The following is a 20,317-nucleotide window of genomic DNA, read 5'->3' on the forward strand; positions in this document are numbered from 1 at the left end:
ACTCAGTCCAGGAAACACGTGGCTGAGGCTTTAGGCAGAACTTATTGCTGACTGTAAAGACTTTCTGTAGGATTTGATGATTTCTAGAAAAAATGCTTAGAAACTATCTTCTGTGGGAAAATTCTCCAAGTTTTCCTCATTCCTTCTCTTTTCCACTGAAGGCCAGAAATAGCAGTGCTTCCATGATTCGCTTGTGGTTTTTCGTGGATTCCACATAACTATTTGAATTTGTCTGAAAGAAGAAACATTATGTTACGTGTTTTCCTCTGAGCTAATTCAATTTAACAGGAAGTTGTCCCTTAATATTTATTACTTTAAATAAAATAACAAAAATGAAGTCATCAGTGTGTCTTTTTCTGGAATGTCTCCCAGTTAAAAAAAAAAAAGGGGAATAAATCAAAGAACAATATCCTGAGCAGAAAACCCAAGAGCTGGGATGATGATGAACGTGCAAAATAAAGTCAGCGTTGAAACTTCAACAAGCTGGCTTTTATTTATCTTACTTGTCTGGTTATCTGCTATATTCATGTAGTTTTGGATGTACTCCAACATATATCATTTGCGTAATGCACCTTCTTAGAGCCTTGAGGCAACAGAGTGGGAAGGAATAGTAAAGAGCTTGAGAAGTATCTTCATGAATATATGAAGGACAGATCACACTGAAGTCTCTTGAGAAACATTTCATCTTTCATCTCTCAGAAAGTGTCTTTTTGGGTATATAGTGAATTTTAGTGTTGAAGCAGTTCATTAAACCTTGGTTTTGGTATTTTAGGCTCATTCAATAATTACGGTTACTTTGTATTTTGTAATTCTTTTAGGCTCAATAGTTATTAAGTTAGAAGTGTAGGAACTGCTTTGGAATGTGTGCAGCTTTGGGTGGGTCTGTTTTCTATGGAGGTTTAAGCTGGTAGGTGATGAACTGTTCAGTCATTTAACAGAAAGCTTGTCAATGAGATTGATGCTTATTCGCATCAGCATTCATTGGAAGAAGGGGTTGGTGATGCTTTGGATAAAAACCCACCTTGTTCTTGATCCACTGGAAAAAAACCTTTACATCCCTCATGGAAGTTTTCTGATCCTTTAGCGGTCATCATGCACAGGATCTATAGCTAGAGAGACTTAAATGCAATCCTCATATACAGCTAAGTAATATAAATGGCAATGATACTTTTTTTCCACAAGAATTTACCTGCTTTCCTGGGTATGTGATCCTAAGTATGGGACGATTGTAATTGGTGGCAGTGTTGGAGACTGGACCTAACTTAGTAGTTACAAAAGCAGGTTTTATTTGGTGACTGAAACAAGTTCTCACATTTCTCAAATCAAAGTATCAGAAAAAGGAAGAATATTTGCTTGAAATCTCTAATCTCACATAGTGATGAACTACACTACCCGTGTCCATCTGGTTTGACACGTGCTAATTAACATTATTCTTAGATAATTTTGTTGTCCCAAACTATTGCAGTAGGAAGTCACTTGTACTTTGAATGCAGAAGGTATTGTGTGGGTGTCTTCCAGTTTGTTAGTAGTCACAAAGCTGTTTCAAGTAATGTTGCCAAAACTGCAATGATAAGGCTCTACCAGCAGTAATGTAATGCTTATGATTCATGATCCTGTGCCGTGCGCTGTGGTGAAGGAGCTGCTTTGTGTGGTGGCAGAGCTCAGCCTTCCCACAGGAGGAGGGTATTGTACCTGTGGATGGAAGGGATTGAGTCTGCAGTGTGCCAGCAGCACTACATCTCAATGCACTACTCCAAAAAGCTCCACTTCAATAAGTACATATGCTTAAGTGCTGGGTATGGAGCACCTCCTATATGAAGACAGGCTGGGAAAATTGGGGCTGTTCAGCCTGGAGAAGAGAAGCTGTGTGGAGACCTCAGAGCAGCTTCCAGTGTCTGAAGGGGCCTACAAGGATGCTGGAGAGGGACTCTTTATCAGGGTCTGTAGTGAAAGGACAAGGTGTGATGGGTTTAAACTGAAACAGGGTGTCATGGTTTAAACCCAACTACAAACCTCGTCCACTCACTCCCTCCCTTCTTGCCCTCCTCTTGCTCCTGGAGGGACGGAGAGGAGAATCGAAAAGAATGCAACTCCCACGGGTTGAGATAAGAACAGTTTAGTAACTAAGGTATAACACAAATCACTACTGTTACCACCAATAATAATAATGCTAAAGGAAATAACAAGAGGAAAGAATACAACACCTCAGCACCAGCTGACTGATAACTCGCCCCACTCCCCCCAGCCGAGCACCAACCGATCCCTCGTCCAACCCTGCAGTGAACCAACCCTTCTGGGTAACTCCAAGTTACATCCTGGGCATGACGTGCTGTGGTATGGAATACCTCTTTGGCTAGTTTGGGTCAGGTGTCCTGTCTCTGCTTCCTCCCGGCCTCCCCTCCTCCCTGGCAGAGCATGAGGCTCAGAAAGTCCTTGGCCAGACCAAACATTTGAGCAGCAACTGAAAACATGGGCGTTATCACCACTGTCCCCAGGCCAACAGATCAAAACACAGCACTGCACTAGCTCCTAAGAAGGAGAAAAATGACTGCTGCTGCTCAACCCAGGACACAGGGGAAGTTCAGGTTAGATATAACGAAGAAGTTCTTTACTGTGAGGGTGCTGAGGCGCTGGCACAGGGTGCCCAGAGAAGCTGTGGCTGCCCCATCCCTGGCAGTGTTCAAGGCCAGGTTGGATAGGGCTTGGAGCAACCTGCTCTAGTGGAGGGTGTCCCTGCCTGCGGCAAGGGGTTGGAACTAGATGAGCTTTAAAGGTCCATTCCAATCCCAACTATTCTGTGATGTCTGTTTTATGATTCTATATCACTTATTATCTATCCCACCTTTGCCTGGCAATTGGCATTTAGGTAGATTCCCTTTTTAAGCTGTCTGTTATGTCTGGTTTTGTTCAGTCAAGTGGCTGAATTGCATGTCGTAAAGGGAGCCTTATTTAGCTTTTCTTACGTTTTTTTTACCCCCTTGTCCTGTATCTTCGCCATCCTATAGTGCTAAGACTATCCCTGTTGTTGAAGATGACGGAGAGGCAGCTCAGGTGAAACTTGACCAGAGTATCCTGTAGCAGTAGAAAATTGTAATTTACAGCCACTAAACCTTTGTTCCACAGAGATTGTTCTTCCTTTTTATTTAACTATAGAGCATTTACATTAAACAAATATGTTGAAATGCTGAAAAACGAGGTGTATGTAAAATAAGCTTCTTTGAAAGAATTGTAAGACTTCACTCTCTTCTGTAAAAAGAAGAATAAAATTAATTTCTTTTTAGAGTAAAAAAAGGCAAAGATAATGACCCATGGAATAATGTGACATCCGACTGTGAGAGAGAGATGTTCTTTTGAGGTGTGTAGTGTCTGGTTATTTCACTCAGATCTTGCCAGATAAAAGTATGTACTTAGGGTCAGTGTGAGCAACCATGTTTATTATTTATTTGTTTCATCTCCAGAGAGATGGAGTCTGTCTTTTAGAGGCAAAATGGATTAAAGTTTGGATTCAAACCAGAAGAAGTAGGTGCCATTGGCAACCTGATTAATCGAAGGAGCCCCTACCTAGTCTTCAAGAAAGAGGAGATTTTGCCAGTAAATTTCTCAGCCAAGTAAAATTGTGCTACAGAGGCCACTCTCTTGGCTATGCTGAGTGTGTTTCAAGAGGGAGAAGGTAATTTAGGGTTTCAGAACCATTAGGAAAGGTCAGAGGGGGTAGACGTACTTGGAGCAGCTCAGCAGCAGCACTTTGGTTGCAGAGCAGAGCTTGTACTGCAGTGATCCTAGCTCCATGTTGTTTCTTCACACTGGAGAAAGCCTGATTTCTCTCACATCCTCATTCTGAATGGCTGCAGCTCCTTGTCTCATGGATAATTGCACAGAAGAAGCTTATGATGAACTAAAGAGTGATCTGTGGAAGGGGGAGACCTGGAGTCCAATTGCTCCGACTGTTCTCATGACTGCTCTACAGTGTGTAAACATTCAGGCAAGGTTGCACTAAGCAGTTATATCCCTTTTGGCTGTAAGCCCTTGTGTCTCCCATCAAACCAGAGTTTTGTGGAACACTCTTCCATTTAGCCACAATACCATCAAAAAAACCCTGTTAGTTGTTCCATCCTATTAAAAAATGTGACTATACCCTCTGCAAGTTCAAAACTGTGTGTATTCTCTCATATGTATTCTCTCTTCTTTTATCAGTGAGCGCTTCTTCCTTACCTTGCTCCTCTTCCCACCATCAATTGACAATTAATGTTTCTATCCCAGGTAATACATTAGGTGTCTGGGTGACTGATGCATTGAAACCATGGCATGAGAAGCATTTAGCACTGATAACTATTTGTTTTACTTGGTGCTATCATTTTCAGTAACAAACTAAGAAATAAGAGCCTTGCCAGTGTTTCCTGTGGCATAGTGCAACCAAAGTCAACTTGCTGTCAGTAGCAGCAAAAGTTCACATGAGTCTTATTTCAGGCAGGGGATGGTGCAGTCCTGTAGGACCAAATCAAACATAAAAGATAAAGATTCAGAGGAGAGGAAAAAAGGATCTCAGTCAAGGATTAAAGCCAAGATCCAGATTTCATTGTATGTATTTCTTTTATGAGGTTCAAAACATCAGGGAATCCCTTTTGTTTTCTTGACAGATGTTTGAAAGGTGAATGAAAATTGCCATATTATTTAGCAATTAATCCTATTTGAAATAGATTTTTCATCAAGCAAGAAAATCTGTTACCATAAGTACTTAGCAACTTGTTTTACAAGCAGTCTGAGATGCTTAATAAAGCTTCTCAGATTATTTCAATACATCATGCCCCCAAATTAGGAATAATAACAACATCGCAGTATAATTATCATTTATTTTGAAAGTCTTTGGAACCCAGAAGTGTATTGCAGCTCAGTGCCTGTTGTTCCATCGTTCTTCCTGCTTAGAGGAAGACATTCCGTATACTCCTGATGTGCAGTACAGCAGTTACACATTGTTAAAAAATAATACCAATGTCTCTTTTTAAACAGCTTTTTTTTTTTTTAACTAGCTATAGCACATTTCTAATGTATTTAACTTTCTGCATTTATTCATTGCAAAATAAGAGAAAGTGATGGATTAAAAGATGTGATGAATAGAAAAGTTAATCCCTGATTGTTTTCATCCAGCCTGCAGCTGTCTGTGAGTAAATGAGCACAGCAGATTTTGGAAGCATTTGCTCTATGGAATTTACTATGGCTTCTATAGGATGGAGGTACAAACCCCAATCATATATGTAGGAATATTGAAGCTTTCCTTAGATACAGATGCAGATATTAAGTACGTTGCAAGCTGATAATCCTTTGACTTGGATAACCTATTTTTAACTCTCCCTTTTGCCTTGCTTCTTTGTGATGAGATGAATATTCAGATGGATCAAGTGACATGGGTTGTTCTTCTTCAAGTGAACAAGGTTTGTTTCGATATTGTACATCTTGTCCTTCAGCAGATCGGAAGCTTGAGGCAATAGGATTCTTTAGTTTCATTTTGTTTGCATTTTTGCCGTAGAGAAACGAAACACGTTGAGCTGGTGAGCGAGTTTTGGATAGTTGATCAGCAGCCTAACTAATACTTGGATACTGTTGCTAGGCTTCGAGTCAGAGTTCCTGTATTCCTCTATAATTATGCAGAGATATGTGTGTATGTGATGGTTTGTCTGTGCTTTCACATGGATTTCTTTCCTTTTTTAATTGAAAATCTGCTAATATGGTAGGCTTATCCTTTATAATATACGTATTCCACACTGGCTAATTGCATTGAAATAAAACATTTCTCAAGTATGAATAAAAGTGATTACTTTTATTGGTATTGCGCCTGTAAAAATCTTAAAAACATGATTTTATTGTAGAATACGCAGAACAGGTCTTTCACAACATAAGGATATTAGTTGCTTTGTGGTAAAATTGCTTTTCTAACCCGTTTTCTTTAATTAGATCAGAGTGATTGAGGTCAGCAATCTTGGTTTTTCAGCTGCAAGTGTTTGTGTTAAATGCTAGCCAAACCCATGACTATTCTGTTTCTTATTTATTTCGGCTTGGGGAACTGTTGAGTAATTTTGATTTTCATAAATCAAACCTGTCAAGTTAGGGGAGGTCATATTTAGAAAGATAAAAGCAGAAGCAAGAAAAGGCAGGACATAAGGACTTAAAAAGCTACAAACCTGTCAGCAGCATGCGATGCTTGCTCTGTTTTTATCACCCGTTACTTAATAGAAGCCAAAGGATGCAAATACATATAGCCTGTGTATTTCTCATGTGAATGTGGATAACATGTGGGCATTTTAACATGGAAAAAGGGTTATATTGCTGTAATTGGGATGGCAAAGACACTGGAATCTTCGTTGCCCATGTTTTAAATGTATGTGGTTTGATAGATTGTTGCAATTGTGTTCCCTTTTACAGTTTCTTTCAAATGTCTCTTTTCTTTTTATTCCTATTATTTAAGTATTTGATTTAATTATGTCTATAGGAAAAAAACCCTTTTATATTAATTACACATAAGTTGGGTTACAAGCAAAGGAATACTGATTGGTATGAAATAGATTTGTTGCTATTATTTATCTGTTTTTCTCCAAAGGCTTCAAGGAATAGAATATCATATCCTCAGTCTTGCTAGGTGGTAGCAAATAAATTGGGAAAACTGGGAATTGTGAGCTGTTAATGTAATTACATACCAAAATGTAGGACAGAGCTTGAAAAACTTACAGTAGTTTTCTTTTTCCCTTTGATCACAAGCAGTTTTTTCTTCTGTGTATGTATTAGTACAAAATTCTGCAGTAACCAGTTTTAATTCCAAGTTTAAGCTTTATTTTCAGAAGTTGATTATTATTATTATTGGCTTTGGAACTTTGGGGTATTCTGGGCATATAACAAACTGCATGCAGGGCAGCACAAATTACATGGTGTATGGTCATTGCCTGTGAGTTCTTAGGCTTACCCTGAATTTTGAGCATCTTAGTTTTGTGTTCTGCTGGGTTTGAATCCATTTGGTTTACTTGCTCTAGGTTTGATGGCCCCTTTATTAAACAGACGTATCTTGTTTCTAACACCAGTATGTCTGGCTGTAGTAATACGACGCAGAGCATAGATGGATCTTCCCAACCATTGTCCTGTGTCCATGCCCATGTTTCTCTTCCAAAGCTACTCCCCCCGTAGCGAAAAGGAGGTGATCTGAACTGATAGGAAAAACCCTAAGGAGGAGAGGTAAAACTTGAATCAAAATCTAAACTGAATATGAGAAATTACCTTGGACTTCGCAGGTTTTATTTCTGCTGCTGTTCCATCAGCATTGCCTTAAGCACCTTTCTGCTAGTTTCTCCCAGGTCCATTAAATATCTCTCCCAAAACTTTGTATAATGGGGGTTGGAACTAGATGATCTTTCAGGTCCTTTACAACTCAAACCATTCTAGGATTCTATGATAGTTGTGCTTTTCTAAGAGGGTATGCCCTTTGGGAAGTATGTGATCATTACAGTCATGATACATAGGCCAGGTTGGACAGGGCTTGGAGCAACCTGCTATAGTGGAAAGTGTCCCTTCCCATGGCAGGGGGTTGGAACTGGCTGAGCTTTAACGTTTCTTCCAACTCAAACCATTCAATGAATCTGTATGGTCTGTATAGGTTTATATGGTCTATACAGGTCTCTGTATACAGGAGGGTTTGGATGGCAATTCAATATTAGGATATTAGAGGTCCACACCTAGTAAGGGAAGGCAGGGAGCAGCTCTAAGAGATGAGACAGCCCAAGAAGGATTACTATAGAAGAAAAATTATTTGAAGTGTCACACAGAGAATTCTGGTATTCCTGAAAAGTCCATGTATTTTCTGTACATCATTTTTTCAACATGAGCCTCGAGAGCTCTCTAAGATTGTGTCAGGCGGATTTCACACAGTGCAGTGAAGCCAGGTCAAAAATAGAGGTAAGACAAATGGAGAAACAGATGTGTGCAGAACCCTGTGGCTTTCTATTTCTCCCATTCACAATGGTGAGAACACAGGGAAAAGAGATGAAAGAACATGAAATAAATGCTAGAGTTAAAAAAAGAATGCAGAACCGAACACAACAGGTAATACAGAGATTGCTAAGAATAGTCAGGCATGCTTCCTGAAGAAAATTCCTTTGTTTCCCACAGTAAATACAGAGGTGGACTAAATAAAACCCCCAAAATAAACCAAAAAGAAACTCTCAGTGTAATGTAGATCCTTATGCTGAGCACTTCATCACAAACCTTTTCTTACACTCAATAATTTCCTTTATATATAGGCTTATAGGCTATGAATAGGTTGCGAAGTCAAGACTAAAGGCATAGGGGTGGATTTGTAGCTTCTGAATATGTGGATTTTTATGTGCCAGTGTGGATCTTAATTATTGTGGTATTGAAAATAATTAGGTTCAGTATAACTCCCATTTGGAAAAAGAAATCACTTCCATGGAATCATGGAATAATTGGATTTAAATAGGGATAGCCTTCCAAATGCAAGTGCAATTTCGTTACATTGCCAACCATACAAAATAAGTATTTGTATGAAAAAAACCCTGTAACAACATAAACCTGAGTATTTGTGAGTTTAGTGATTTCAAGGAGCGTGACCAGCAGGTCAAAGGAGGTGATCCTGCCCCTCTACTCTGCTCTCGTGAGACCTCACTTGGGAGTATTGTGTGCAGTTCTGGTGTCCCCAACACAAAAAGGACATGGAACTGTTGGAACAAGTCCAGAGGAGGCCACGAGGATGATCAGGGGACTGGAGCACCTCCCATATGAAGACAGGCTGAGAAGTTGGGGCTGTTCAGCCTGGAGAAGGCTGCGTGGAGACCTCACAGCAGCCTTCCAGTATCTGAAGGGGGCCTATAGGGATGCTGGGGATGGACTCTTCATTAGGAAGCGTAGGGATAGGACAAGGGGTGGTGGGTTCTAACTGGAACAGGCAAAGTTCAGGCTAGATATAAGGAGGAAATTCTTTCCCGTTAGGGAGGCGAGACACTGGAATCGGTTGCCCAAAGAAGTGGTCAATGCTCCATCCCTGGTGGTGTTCAAGGCCAAGTTGGACAGAGCCTTGGGAGACATCATTTAGTGTGAAGTGTCCCTGCCCATGGCAGGGGGTTGGAAGTGGATGATTTTAAGGTCCTTTCCAACCCTAACTATTCTATGATTCTATGAAGGATAGGATTTTTCTTTTAGATTGGTTCAAATAATCTTTTCAGTAATTGCTGATATGCTCCATTTGAACAGATTTCTTACACTTCATTGACTCCCTTAACTTGGAACTCCTCTTTGTATTATGCTAAATTTATATTTACATGATTTTTAACAGCTAAACATAGCAGTTTTCTTTCAAACTAGTTTATTTATAAAAATAAATTTGTTATTATGTATTCTGTTCAGCTTACAATGGTTTGGCGATTTAAGAATTGAGGCTTCTCTGAAGAAAAGTGTTTTAACATCTTGTGCATAATCTGATCTTCATAACAAGGTATTAATGTCAGAATGTTCATGAAAATGGATCTGATAATATGCAGTGTCTTGAAAAGGAAATAGTATCCTCGTAGAAGACCATTTGTTGTCAAATTATAGATAAGGCTTGATAAAGGGATATGGTTTCAAGCATACTGCTTTGTAATGTGTTATGTTTCACACTGTAGTTCACACTGTTCACAATATTTCACGCTGTGGCTGTTATTCCATTTATATCTCAATCTCCTGGGCGGTGCCCGAGTTGACAGTCTTTCCCTTGGATTTCAGGATAAGCTGGATCTTTCGCAGTAAAGGTTAAAATGGGGAAGTTCAGGTTAGATAGAAGGAAGAAGCTTTTTACAGTGAGGGTGGTGAGGCCGTGGCACAGGGCGCCCAGAGAAGCTGTGGCTGCCCCATCCCTGGCAGTGCTCAAGGCCAGGTTGAACGGGGCTTGGAGCAACCTGCTCTAGGGAAAGGTGTCCCTGCATGTGGCAGGGGTTGGAACTGGATAAGCTTTAAGGTCCCTTCCAACCCAAACCAGTCTGGGATTCTGTGATCTTCAGAGTGAATAGTTTCTGAGTATTTAAATCAGATCTCTTTAAGATATTGGAGAGAGTTCCCATAGTGTCCAAGGCAATTGAAACAACTTGAACATTTTCTGTCATTCCCTCTGTACTCTGAACTGGTGTTCGGAGATGTTATTTTTATTTTTCCTCTTTTGTCTCATTGCCAGATGTCCACTTCAGTGACACAGAAAAAGTCTTAGAAGAGTTTTCTGTAGTTTGCAGCGTAAGGGCAGCTGAATCAGGAGGATGTCTTGTTCACTGGTTTCCATGGTTCTCCCCAGTCGCAAGTGGCAGTCCCGAAGGACGTATCTGTTGTTTGTGACAGTAACTGGGTTTTAAAGATACTGGAGAAATAATTGCTTTGGAGTTCTCTGGCTTTGTTTGCTTTCAGGAACAGTTAAAATTCTAAGCATCTCTCTGCTCCTTCCCTGGCACGGATGGGCCATGCACATCTTCCATCTGGGTGGTTGCAAGTGCCAGACTGGACTGTGCATTCCAGTCTCCTGCAGTCTGCCCAGGGCATACCTTGAGAATCCTACTAGTGTGCAACAAGGTGGTTTTCTCAGTGAATCTCTTCTGCATTGATTTTTTTTTCTTATCCTTTCTATGTGTGTCTTGAAGAATTTCCCATCCAGGTTTTGAAGTCCAAACACTTATTTTCCACTCTGTTTTTGATGTAATGTTGCTGACAGAATTGTTGAGACTTTTTCATAAAAAACCAGGATTATGATGCCATCTCGATTCAGAAGAGATTGCAGAGTAAATATGACCCAGCAGAGTGGCTATAATGGGGTGAAATCCATGCTGAATGAAAAGGACAAAAGATTTATTGAATTGAAGAGGCAGGAAGACTTATGGCATTAAAATTGTGTTTCTTGTGTGTGTGTGTGTAGGAGTATCTCTGGTTGTCTGTTAATTACATATTTCTACCAACTCCAATAGGCTATGACATCAGTACCCCAGTAAAGATACCATCCTAAAGCTATCATCCTAGCTGTCTGGCTTTCAGAAATAAGGAAACTATGAACATAAAATGCCCAGATTTTATTCTTCCTCCTACAGGAATTTCTTATGAAAAAACCTAACCCATTACTTGATTAATTTCTGTTCTCTATATATAAACTTTTGTATTATAGCATTTCCTACTTGGGAAACTGCCTCTTACATCTCTTTGGAACATCTGAGATAGCAAAATTTAACATAATTCTGTCGTGCGTTTTCAGTTTTAAATGTGCCTTGTCAAATCTGCAGTTTAACACAAATCATTTATTTATCCTGAAGAAATTATTCGTGTCTCCTGAAAAAGGCCATTCAAGGGCAGACTGGCAGCTGGCTGCTTGCTTCTGTCTCTTTCCTCTAATACCAGTTACAGTTCCTGTACCATTTCTGGGACTGCAGGCACCAAGTTACAGGTGTATTTTGACCTCAGGGATTTTAGCAGCCTGGAATTAATGTTTCATGTGTGTTACTGAAACAGGGGAGATTTAGTGTAGATGTAAGGAAGAAATTTGTTACTGTGGGGGTGCTGGGGTGCTGAGGCGCTGGCACAGGTTGCCCAGAGGAGCTGTGGCTGCCCCATCCCTGGCAGTGTTTGAGGCCAGGTTGGACAGGGCTTGAAGCAACCTGCTCTAGTGGAAGGTGTCCCTGCCCATGGCAGGGGGTTGGAACTGGATGAGCTTAAAGGTCCTTTCCCACACAAACCATTCTGTGAATGTATGATTCTACTTGTTCTCTTCTGTAGCCCCCATCCCACAGAGACAGGCTTTATCTTATGCTGTATACCCTGGTCCTGTCCCACTCTCTTTGCCTTCAGAAGGAAACCCAATCCTTCCTGCATGTCCATGTGGCACTTGTCCAGATGTCCAGGGTCATGCATCGCATGAAATCCAAAGTGGCCATGAGTCCCCAGGAATTTCTGTGTTAGTTCGAGTTTATCTTTACCTTTCTTGTAAGGGCTAAGCTTTTTATTTTGGGTCAAAGCCTGGCTTATCTTGCCGGCTTCATTAACACTCTTGAGAATGCCAGGTGCTAAAGAGCTCTATTTTTGCTGCACAGATCAAGTGTGTCTAGTTTCTTGTGGCCTATTTTTACATATTTCTTCATTCTATGACTAGGAAAAGCTGTGAAGGGAACAAAGAGATTGCGAATAGCCAGAGCAAACTGCTATGATATCGTTACAGGAAAATAAAGGGGGGGATGTATCTGTGAGATTTCATTTCTGAGAGGGCATAGAATTAAAATTAAAGGCAGGTGTCCAGCAGGAAATGATATATATAAAAACAAATAAAATAAAAAGTAGAATGCTACATTCTGGTTGATATATTTCATCTGTCTACTGACTATTTCCAGATAATCTTATAAAAAATGCTTTTAGGCCTTTAAATAAAGGATTCTTCAGAACCAGTGGCTCAGAAATTTTCTCCCTTATCCACACGTATTGCAGGGCATTGTGATTTAGCATTTGCTGTCAAGCAGTTGTCTACAGAAGGTGAGGAAGTGCTGAAGAACCTGATGGCTCTTTCTCCCCAGAGGAGGAAGCACATATTCTGCTGGGGTTGTGGGCTTGAATCCTGTGGTTTCCTGTCCTAAATGTGGAAAACTGGCCAGGCTATGGGGCTGTGGTAGGAGGAAAGGAGATGCTCTGGTCCTCAGTGCAGAAGCCGCAGGGATTCTGACGCTGACCTGTGGCTTCAGAGGGCAAGTACTGGGATATTGCTCTGTGGTTATTGATGCACAGTTGGTGTTCATGGGATGGAAACACAGGAAAGCAGCAGAGAACCACGCATGATGACTTGCAGTGTAGCAGTAGGGCAAAAAAAGGTTCCTTAGACTAAGCTAACCAAACCGTTTCAGTCCTCCCCATGGGTCCTTTGGACTTTTGGATGCTTTCCTTGACCCCTGAACACATTTATTCAGACATCTTCATAAGCAATGGATGCATGTTCTAATATGTGAAATTAATTGAGAGAAACAAAGGATGGAAGAACTGGTTGGATACTGGTTATTTCAACTAGATGAAAGCAAACTTACATTAATTAGGTTGCTCATGTAGATATTCTTTGGATTTTTACTAGAGGACTGTATTTTCCTTCTTGTAAATAATTAGTTCATCTTTCGGGGTTTTTGGTTGTTTTCATTGCTAGCTTGGTTGTGCGTAGCGGGAGGACATCCACTGGCTTGGTTGGATGGAGAAGGATTTCCCTTGCATGTTCTTTACTGACAAAAGCTAAAGCTTGGAGCCAGTCTGCCTCCAAAGAGGGTGGAGGTTTCTTTCCATGCGCCTGCACTGCAGGATTTTTTGGGTGCATTTTTAAGTAAGAGAAGATCTAGTTGAGTCAGAATCCCTGTGGGTTAACAGTGGTTCCCAGCCTTCTGTGGAGTACAGGTGATGATCTGAGAAAGTACCTTTCAAAAGTTACTTACTGGCAGGAATTTTATGCAATTAAGCATCATTTTTGGCATGTCCAGAGATGTGGAGGAAATAGTTAACTTTTTCATTGTATGGTGGACTTTATTAGATGAATGACATTCCCAAACAGAATTTAGGATTTGTTTGTTGATTTACTTCATTATTTCTAAAAAAAAAAAAAAAAAAAAAAAAAGCATTATGGAATTATCCCAAAGATAATAGGGCTTTAGGGTCCCCCCTTTTTAAAGGATCTGCCTCTTTGCTGCAAAGAACTGGAAGTTAAAAGGATGGAGAGTCTGTTACTAAGTCTAGGGTGTTGCCAGAGATTTATGAGCAGGGTCCCTGTGTGGATGATGCTTGGGTCGCTATGGTGACGGTGCTTTAACATTGGCACTGCATCCCACGGGCTGGAAGTGACCCCTGTGCCTGCTGCGGTACCCAGGAATCACCCTGCCCTGAGGACAGTCAGAGTTTGTTTTCCACCCATGGCTACGTCTCAATAATCAGTCACAGTTCATTCTGTGCCAACAGATGAGGGAAGTGTTTCAATTGATGGGGGAAGTTTTCCTGGTGTCTAAACTCTGTTATGCAAGTGACAAATCGTGTTCAGCATTAAGGAAGTGTAAATCTGGATAAAAGCCACATGAATTATTGTGGATTTAGGCTAGTGCCTTATCTTAGGGTGTGTTTGGGTTTCCTCTTGGAGAAGAAAAAAGACAATCTATTAAGTCTTTTTCTGGCAGCTGCTGGACCATGTCCTGTGCTATCTGAAATATTCTCTGTGATGAAAATATCTGCTTCTCTTCTGGCACAACTCTTCCAAGTGAAAAAATGGAGTAAGGAGTTGTTTAAAACCAAAGATTCCCCATTTAGATGCACTTAGTATTTGGTAACGGCGTGTTCTTCACATGCCATGGTAAAGCTGTAATGTGCTTCTGATACCCAAATGTTGATCAGGTGCTATATACAATTAAAATCTGAAATGATTTGATTAATACTGGGTTCATGTACAATAGGAGTTATGCTGGTTTCTGAAACAGTAAGTTACACTGACATCAGCCGTGAATCTAGCTTTTATAGATTATACCAGCATATGGCTTAGACACTTTGTTACCATCCCTAACACAACAGGCTCTAATTTTAGATCGTCCTTTGCTGGTTATAGCTAAATTGTTTTTGCCATACACTTTTTCTTCTTGAAGAAAAGTAAAGGGTTTTTTTTGTGTTGTTGTTTGCAGTGTCTTAATAATCATGCTCAAGTCCATTAAGCTTGGTGGAAGCTAGAAAGAAATAGGAAAACAGTGAGTCATTAAAATACATGTTGTGGAGGATGAAATTCTCTCTTCTGGTTGAATTGCTTCCAGGCAATAAGGAAAAGTCAGCCAAGTATCATCTCATGTTAAAGAAGTGTCAGAATTTTGGCAGATTTTTTACTGGTGGGTAAATAACCCTAAAATAATCTTTGGTACATGAGAGGTGCCTGGAAGGGGTTCAGGAAGCAGGGCAGGAAGATGCAGGTGGCGCTGGTGTAGTATCGAGTTATTTGACCCGTCAGTGAGCACCAGTGTTTTATAACTCTTATATGAGCCCTTGTCACCCAAGGTTGGCATTTGACTCAGTTGTTACAGTGAACAGAGCTGTTTAAAGAGACAAAAGGGTTTGTTTCATGGGATGTCAGGCGAGTACACAGATAGATCATTATCAAATCATTATCATTAGAGATCATGATTGAATAAAGAGCAGCCTATGCTTTACATTCCTAATAGGCTTCTGTAGACGGAGGATTACAAGAAATGGGTTTTAGTCGTGACAATTCACATGTTTCTTGATAGAGCCATTACTTTTGTATTAGTCTCATACAAGCTACAGGGTGTCCTTTTCAAACAGCTTTCGTATTTCTCTGTTAATAACATTTTGTAGGTTGCTTACTTGTGACAGGGCAAGATGTGAATGGATGTGTTTAAAATGATAAAAACCAGATCAATAGTTAAACTTCCTTTATCATTCTTTATCATCAGATAAAGATTTCTTCTGCAAAGCTGAACATCTTTTAATGACATCAAACTGAACACGGAGAGTCAAGATTTACTTATGGATGAAATAAAGGGCATACCTCACCCCATTCAGACATGTAGGAAAATCAGTGCAATTCGCACTGACCCAAAAGAGGCTTGAAATCAAAGTCAGGTCTCAAATGATACTCAAGATTTTCAGCACATGTGGATTTGGGATAAGGTCAGTATAGTCTATATGTGAAGAGATGCGAATTCTGAAGTAATTGGCACAATATTTGGGTACCTATTTCATCTTTTCCTAGAATTCTACTTCTTTGTATATGGATCAGCAATAGAAGCACAGGAGACCTCAGTTATTCAACCTAAATGAATAATCTGTTTAATCTTGAGTATGTGTGTACAACGTGCTAGTGATAGAAAATAACTTACTGTAAAGGATGTTTTAGATTGCAGTTGATCTTAAATTTAGTGGCTAGTTTTGGCAAAGAAATGCTTCCAAACAGTCTATGAAATATATAATACAGCTTTATAGGAAAAGCATCATGTTTGAAGTACATAGGATCCTGAAAATCAGAGGTGAACATCCTCTGAGGATGTGTTTGTGCTTGGTCTTCCTAGGGGAATGCTTAGATCTCTCTGTGGAAATCTTCAAGAAAGCACCATGAAAGTAGAGTTTTGGTCTAGATTAGAAGAACATTAAAAATGTCTTGGTAATGTCCATACGGTGAGAGCTGAGCCCTGTTCTTGCTGAGTCGGGGTCCTGTTTCCCTTGAGCAAGTGGTGTGTTGTCCCTACACAATCCCTATAATGTGGTGTAGTTTTTAACACTCCAGATATTACTCCATCAGATCTAAAGGAGCAAATTTAACTGAAAATCCATGAAAGGAAATAAAATTGAACTAGAGCTGCCAGTACAATGTTTTATATCAGTAGTGTTTCCAACCATTTAACAAGTGTACATATCCTAAGATATTAGCCAAATTCTTACTAAAACAAGATTTCAGCCTGAATTCTAAGTGGAGGTGGGTATTGATCTGATTTCTTCATCATCACCAGCATCTTTTTCTCATTTTGTCTGGAATAACTGACATTTAGGATTTTCTGTTGCCTCAGGCTTTTTGACAGTCAAATATATATCTGAAAGGACTGCAGAAAAACATGATCTTAATGGATTTTTTGCCACCTGGAGTGAGGCAAATTTGATGTTCTAATTCCTTATTTTCCACTTTCTAATTTTCCACTTGTGACATAAATGTTTTCTGTTGCAATTTGTCATTCTGTAATTTCATGAAAGCAGGTCTATGGCTGCCAACAGAGATTTTGGGTTCAACCAATTGTTGAAATAAATAACTAGTTGATTAAATCTGTATTTTCCATTGGAAATGTCTTGTCTGAAAAACAAACAGGGGTTTCCATTGAATTGAAAACTGTTTTGCTGTTTTTAAACTGTGGAGGAAAAACCAAATATAAAGAGTGAAATGAGAAGGTTAAAGCTATTAAATTCCAATAATGAACACTAATGCACAGAGTTTACAACAGCCCAAGCGTGCATCGATGATAATACATTCAGACACGTGGAAATACTTCATAATATGAGATTTATGTAGATTTCATGGAAAATTTGTCCAGAGTAATTTGTGCACACTTGGAAAAATTGTGCCTCTTTCTTCTGTTCTCATTAACTTACAAATAATGGTGTTTAACACTTTCACACCTAAACTGGCCTTTCTGTTTTCACATGTATCTTCGTGTTTCCCATTGTATACTCCTAAAGATAATAAAATGATTGTCATAAATCATGGTCGAAGGTAATCCCCGCTGAAAATGAAGATTGTGGCAGCAGTAACTTATTTCCTCATTGGAAATGTTTTGTACATAACTTTAGGTTTATTTTTATGCCTCACTGTTTTATGTGAAGAGTTTCATAGGTAAAGAATGAACATAACTGTCGTCAGTGCTACCGTAAACGCAGACTTTTAATAGGTAAAAATCAGCCTTTCTCAGGTATGTGCTGAAGAACCCACGTTTATTGATAGGGAGTGAAAATCCGTTTGAATCCAAATGAACACAGTTCCTTCTCAGTGCACAGGCATAGGTCAATGCTTTTCCTAGGGAAAGAGGCTGGATTTCAAGCTAAGTGGTGCCAAAGACAGGGGTTGTGATGATTTGTGCGGCTCCCATAGGAGCCTCCAGACTGGTGTCGGGAGTTGTGAATGATCTTCATTCTTAACTGTTTTCCCTTGATTTGCATTTGCTTCTGAGCTGCTTAACCACTGGTAGATTATTTCCATTTTCCTGGTGAATAATGCATGAGGATATATAAGTGGATGTTCCTTGGCTGAGTGGGCTGCAGATGAAAAGTGTCAGCTCCTTTGCATCATTAATGTGCATTTTTTTTCTCAGGTTAAAGCTGTAGAGAACCTAGATCTGCTTTTTTGGGATAACTCCTACAAGTGCCAAAATATTGGCAATGTTTGCTTTTGCTTTTCTGTTCCGTTTGAATACCTGTTATTACAATGAAAAAGTCAGTTGCCAATTTTCCAGTGCAAGCTTATTTTCCTTGAGACTCCCCTTCAAGGTTTCCATGTTACATTGTTGTACCTGCTGCTGCAGCTTCCTGAGAACTATCAGGAACGGGGTCTTTTGGTTGGTTTTGCTGCACTAAGGTTATTTTGTTTTACCAACTTTGAACACTGATTCCTTCTTGCACTTCCTTCTTGCTCTAGCATATTCCAGAGGGATAATTGGAGTATTCTCTGCTGCACAAGCAACCTTAAGACACAGATCCATGCAATTCTTGTGTATAATCTATGCAATGTTTCATGTAGTAGATTTAAACACGTTGAATGCAGTAGTAAGTGAAGCAACACTTTAACCCACCTATCATCCACCTGGTAGGAAAACCTCCACAAATTTTATTCCTCATGAATTTAGTAAGGGGCCTTTGAGTATCTTAATGTACATTTGTTTCAGTCCCTGGGGTAGGCAGATCTTTTCTCCCTTTTCAGCTTACAAAAAAATATCTTTTTATATTCCTTAATACTAGAAAATCAAAGCACAACCGTTGCTCTTGTTTGCTTGTAGTTAGGGAAGTTGTAGTTATGGGACATCTATTCAAGATCATAATTTGATCCCTGAAACATCAAAACTCTGACACTTCTGTCATAGGCCATTCTAAACCAAATCTTTAATTAGGATGGTAAAATGTGAAAACTTCCAGGGATGTACCTGACATGTCAAATACTTTGGAAAATGGTGTTTGATGTGAAAGTCCTGTGGGAGTGTGGTTAGAAAGAGCTTTCTAAAATAGGGAATCGTGCTACTGAACAGAACTGCTTTATAACATCCATCATGGCCAAACTTCCCAACTATAACAATATCCCTTGAATTTATAGACACTCAGACACGAACTGTAGATAATTATAGTGTAAAATAATGCTTTTAAACTAAACTTAGGCTGACATTTCCTAAGATAAAAGATTGAAAGTGTGTGGAATTGGAGGGGTTGTATAGGAAACACGGCACTGAGTTGCGCAAATGATATAATAATAATTTAATAGCTATGAAAACAGAATTCCATAAATATTCAAAGACAGTCCTAGGAGTGTTTTGTGGACTTTTTATAGTGTTTGACGTAGAGATGCAAAGAAAATATTTGGCAGAAATGCACATTCATAGATGGGCTCGTTTCAGGTTGTACATCTCAAAATATAGTCAAAGAATGGAGAGGAAGAAGAGAAAAACTGTTTCTAGGAGATGGGGTTTAAATTTGAAATAATTACAAAACCTGCTATACAAGGTGTTGTCCAGAAGGATAAGTGATGGTTTTGTGATGGTGATTCTTCTACGGAGGCAGAGAGGGGAGTGCTAGCGTCTTGTTCACCACTATACAAAGTGGTCCCTGACTCTCTGATGTGTCACTCCAAACACTGCACTTAAAGCAGTCTTCTTCAGTGTTCCAGTTGTATTGCTAAGATATTCCAGTCTTCCAAAACCTGTGTCACCATCCTCTGCCATCTCTAATCACATTTAACACTGCTCAGTACATTTCATTACCTCATTTTCATTTCCCCCTTTCATGTGCAGCATGGCAGGGACAACAGTGTAGTAAGAAACTGGAGTTTGCTTCCTCATCTCCTTTAAAACCTTTCTTTTGTCCATGTTTCCATTTTCAAATCACTCCATCAGAAGAGCTTTGCTTCCATAAACTTCTGTTTTCAAATTTTCCCCTTACAATCAGATTCTGACACCTAACTTCTTTTTGATGTTGCCTTCATTCCTTGCCCTTCTTAAAGGATCCTGCTTCCCATATCCAAGTAGAAGTCCCTGGAACCCGTTCCTATCAGGTAAGGGTTAAACCATGGTAATTTTTCTGTTTGGGGGCAATAGTAGAAAGGTCTGATTTTGGTGCTCTGATTCCTGGTGAAGGAAAATTAATGAAACCCAGAGGTATTTTAGGAGCATAGCTTTCCCTTAAGGAAACCTTTCGTGGACCCATATTCTGCTGCCTTGAGGTTAAGTTGACAGTAGATAAAGAGGGTCACTGTTAAAGATTCTGGGCTCCGAATGACTCTGAACTGCACACTGGGGCCTCAGAACATTGAAAAGATGGATGGACCGAAGAAGGTTTTTATTGTAAGATGCTTGTTGTTGTGACTAATAGAATAATCTCTTAATGTGTTTTATGCTATGTCTATATATGAAATCGTGTATCAAAAGTAGTGATTAAATGTTGTATTATCCTGGTCAGTATGGCAAACAGAGTGATTTTGACATGTTTGAGAGTAACACACTCATTTTAAGAGTGGTGTTACTGTAGGGAGTACTGGATATTTATATTACCAAGGAAGAACAAGGCA

The 20,317-nt window shown here is 39.6% G+C and overlaps 1 protein-coding gene across 2 annotated transcripts in view; it reads left to right on the top strand.

The window, feature by feature from the left end:
* Window positions 1-20,317, top strand: part of SHANK2 (SH3 and multiple ankyrin repeat domains 2) — a 366,357-nt gene that overhangs the window by 87,927 nt on the left and 258,113 nt on the right. Inside the window, exon 13 of one of the 2 annotated variants that reach the window (XM_065685197.1) lies at window positions 19,754-19,804. The exons of the other annotated variant lie outside the window; for it this stretch is intronic. Coding sequence (XP_065541269.1) covers window positions 19,754-19,804 — 51 coding nt within the window. The remainder of the gene's footprint in view (window positions 1-19,753; window positions 19,805-20,317) is intronic. 2 annotated transcript variants of the gene reach the window in all.

Source organism: Lathamus discolor, chromosome 6 (assembly GCF_037157495.1).
Source record: "Lathamus discolor isolate bLatDis1 chromosome 6, bLatDis1.hap1, whole genome shotgun sequence".
In the NCBI taxonomy this organism is placed as follows: Eukaryota; Metazoa; Chordata; class Aves; order Psittaciformes; family Psittacidae; genus Lathamus; species Lathamus discolor.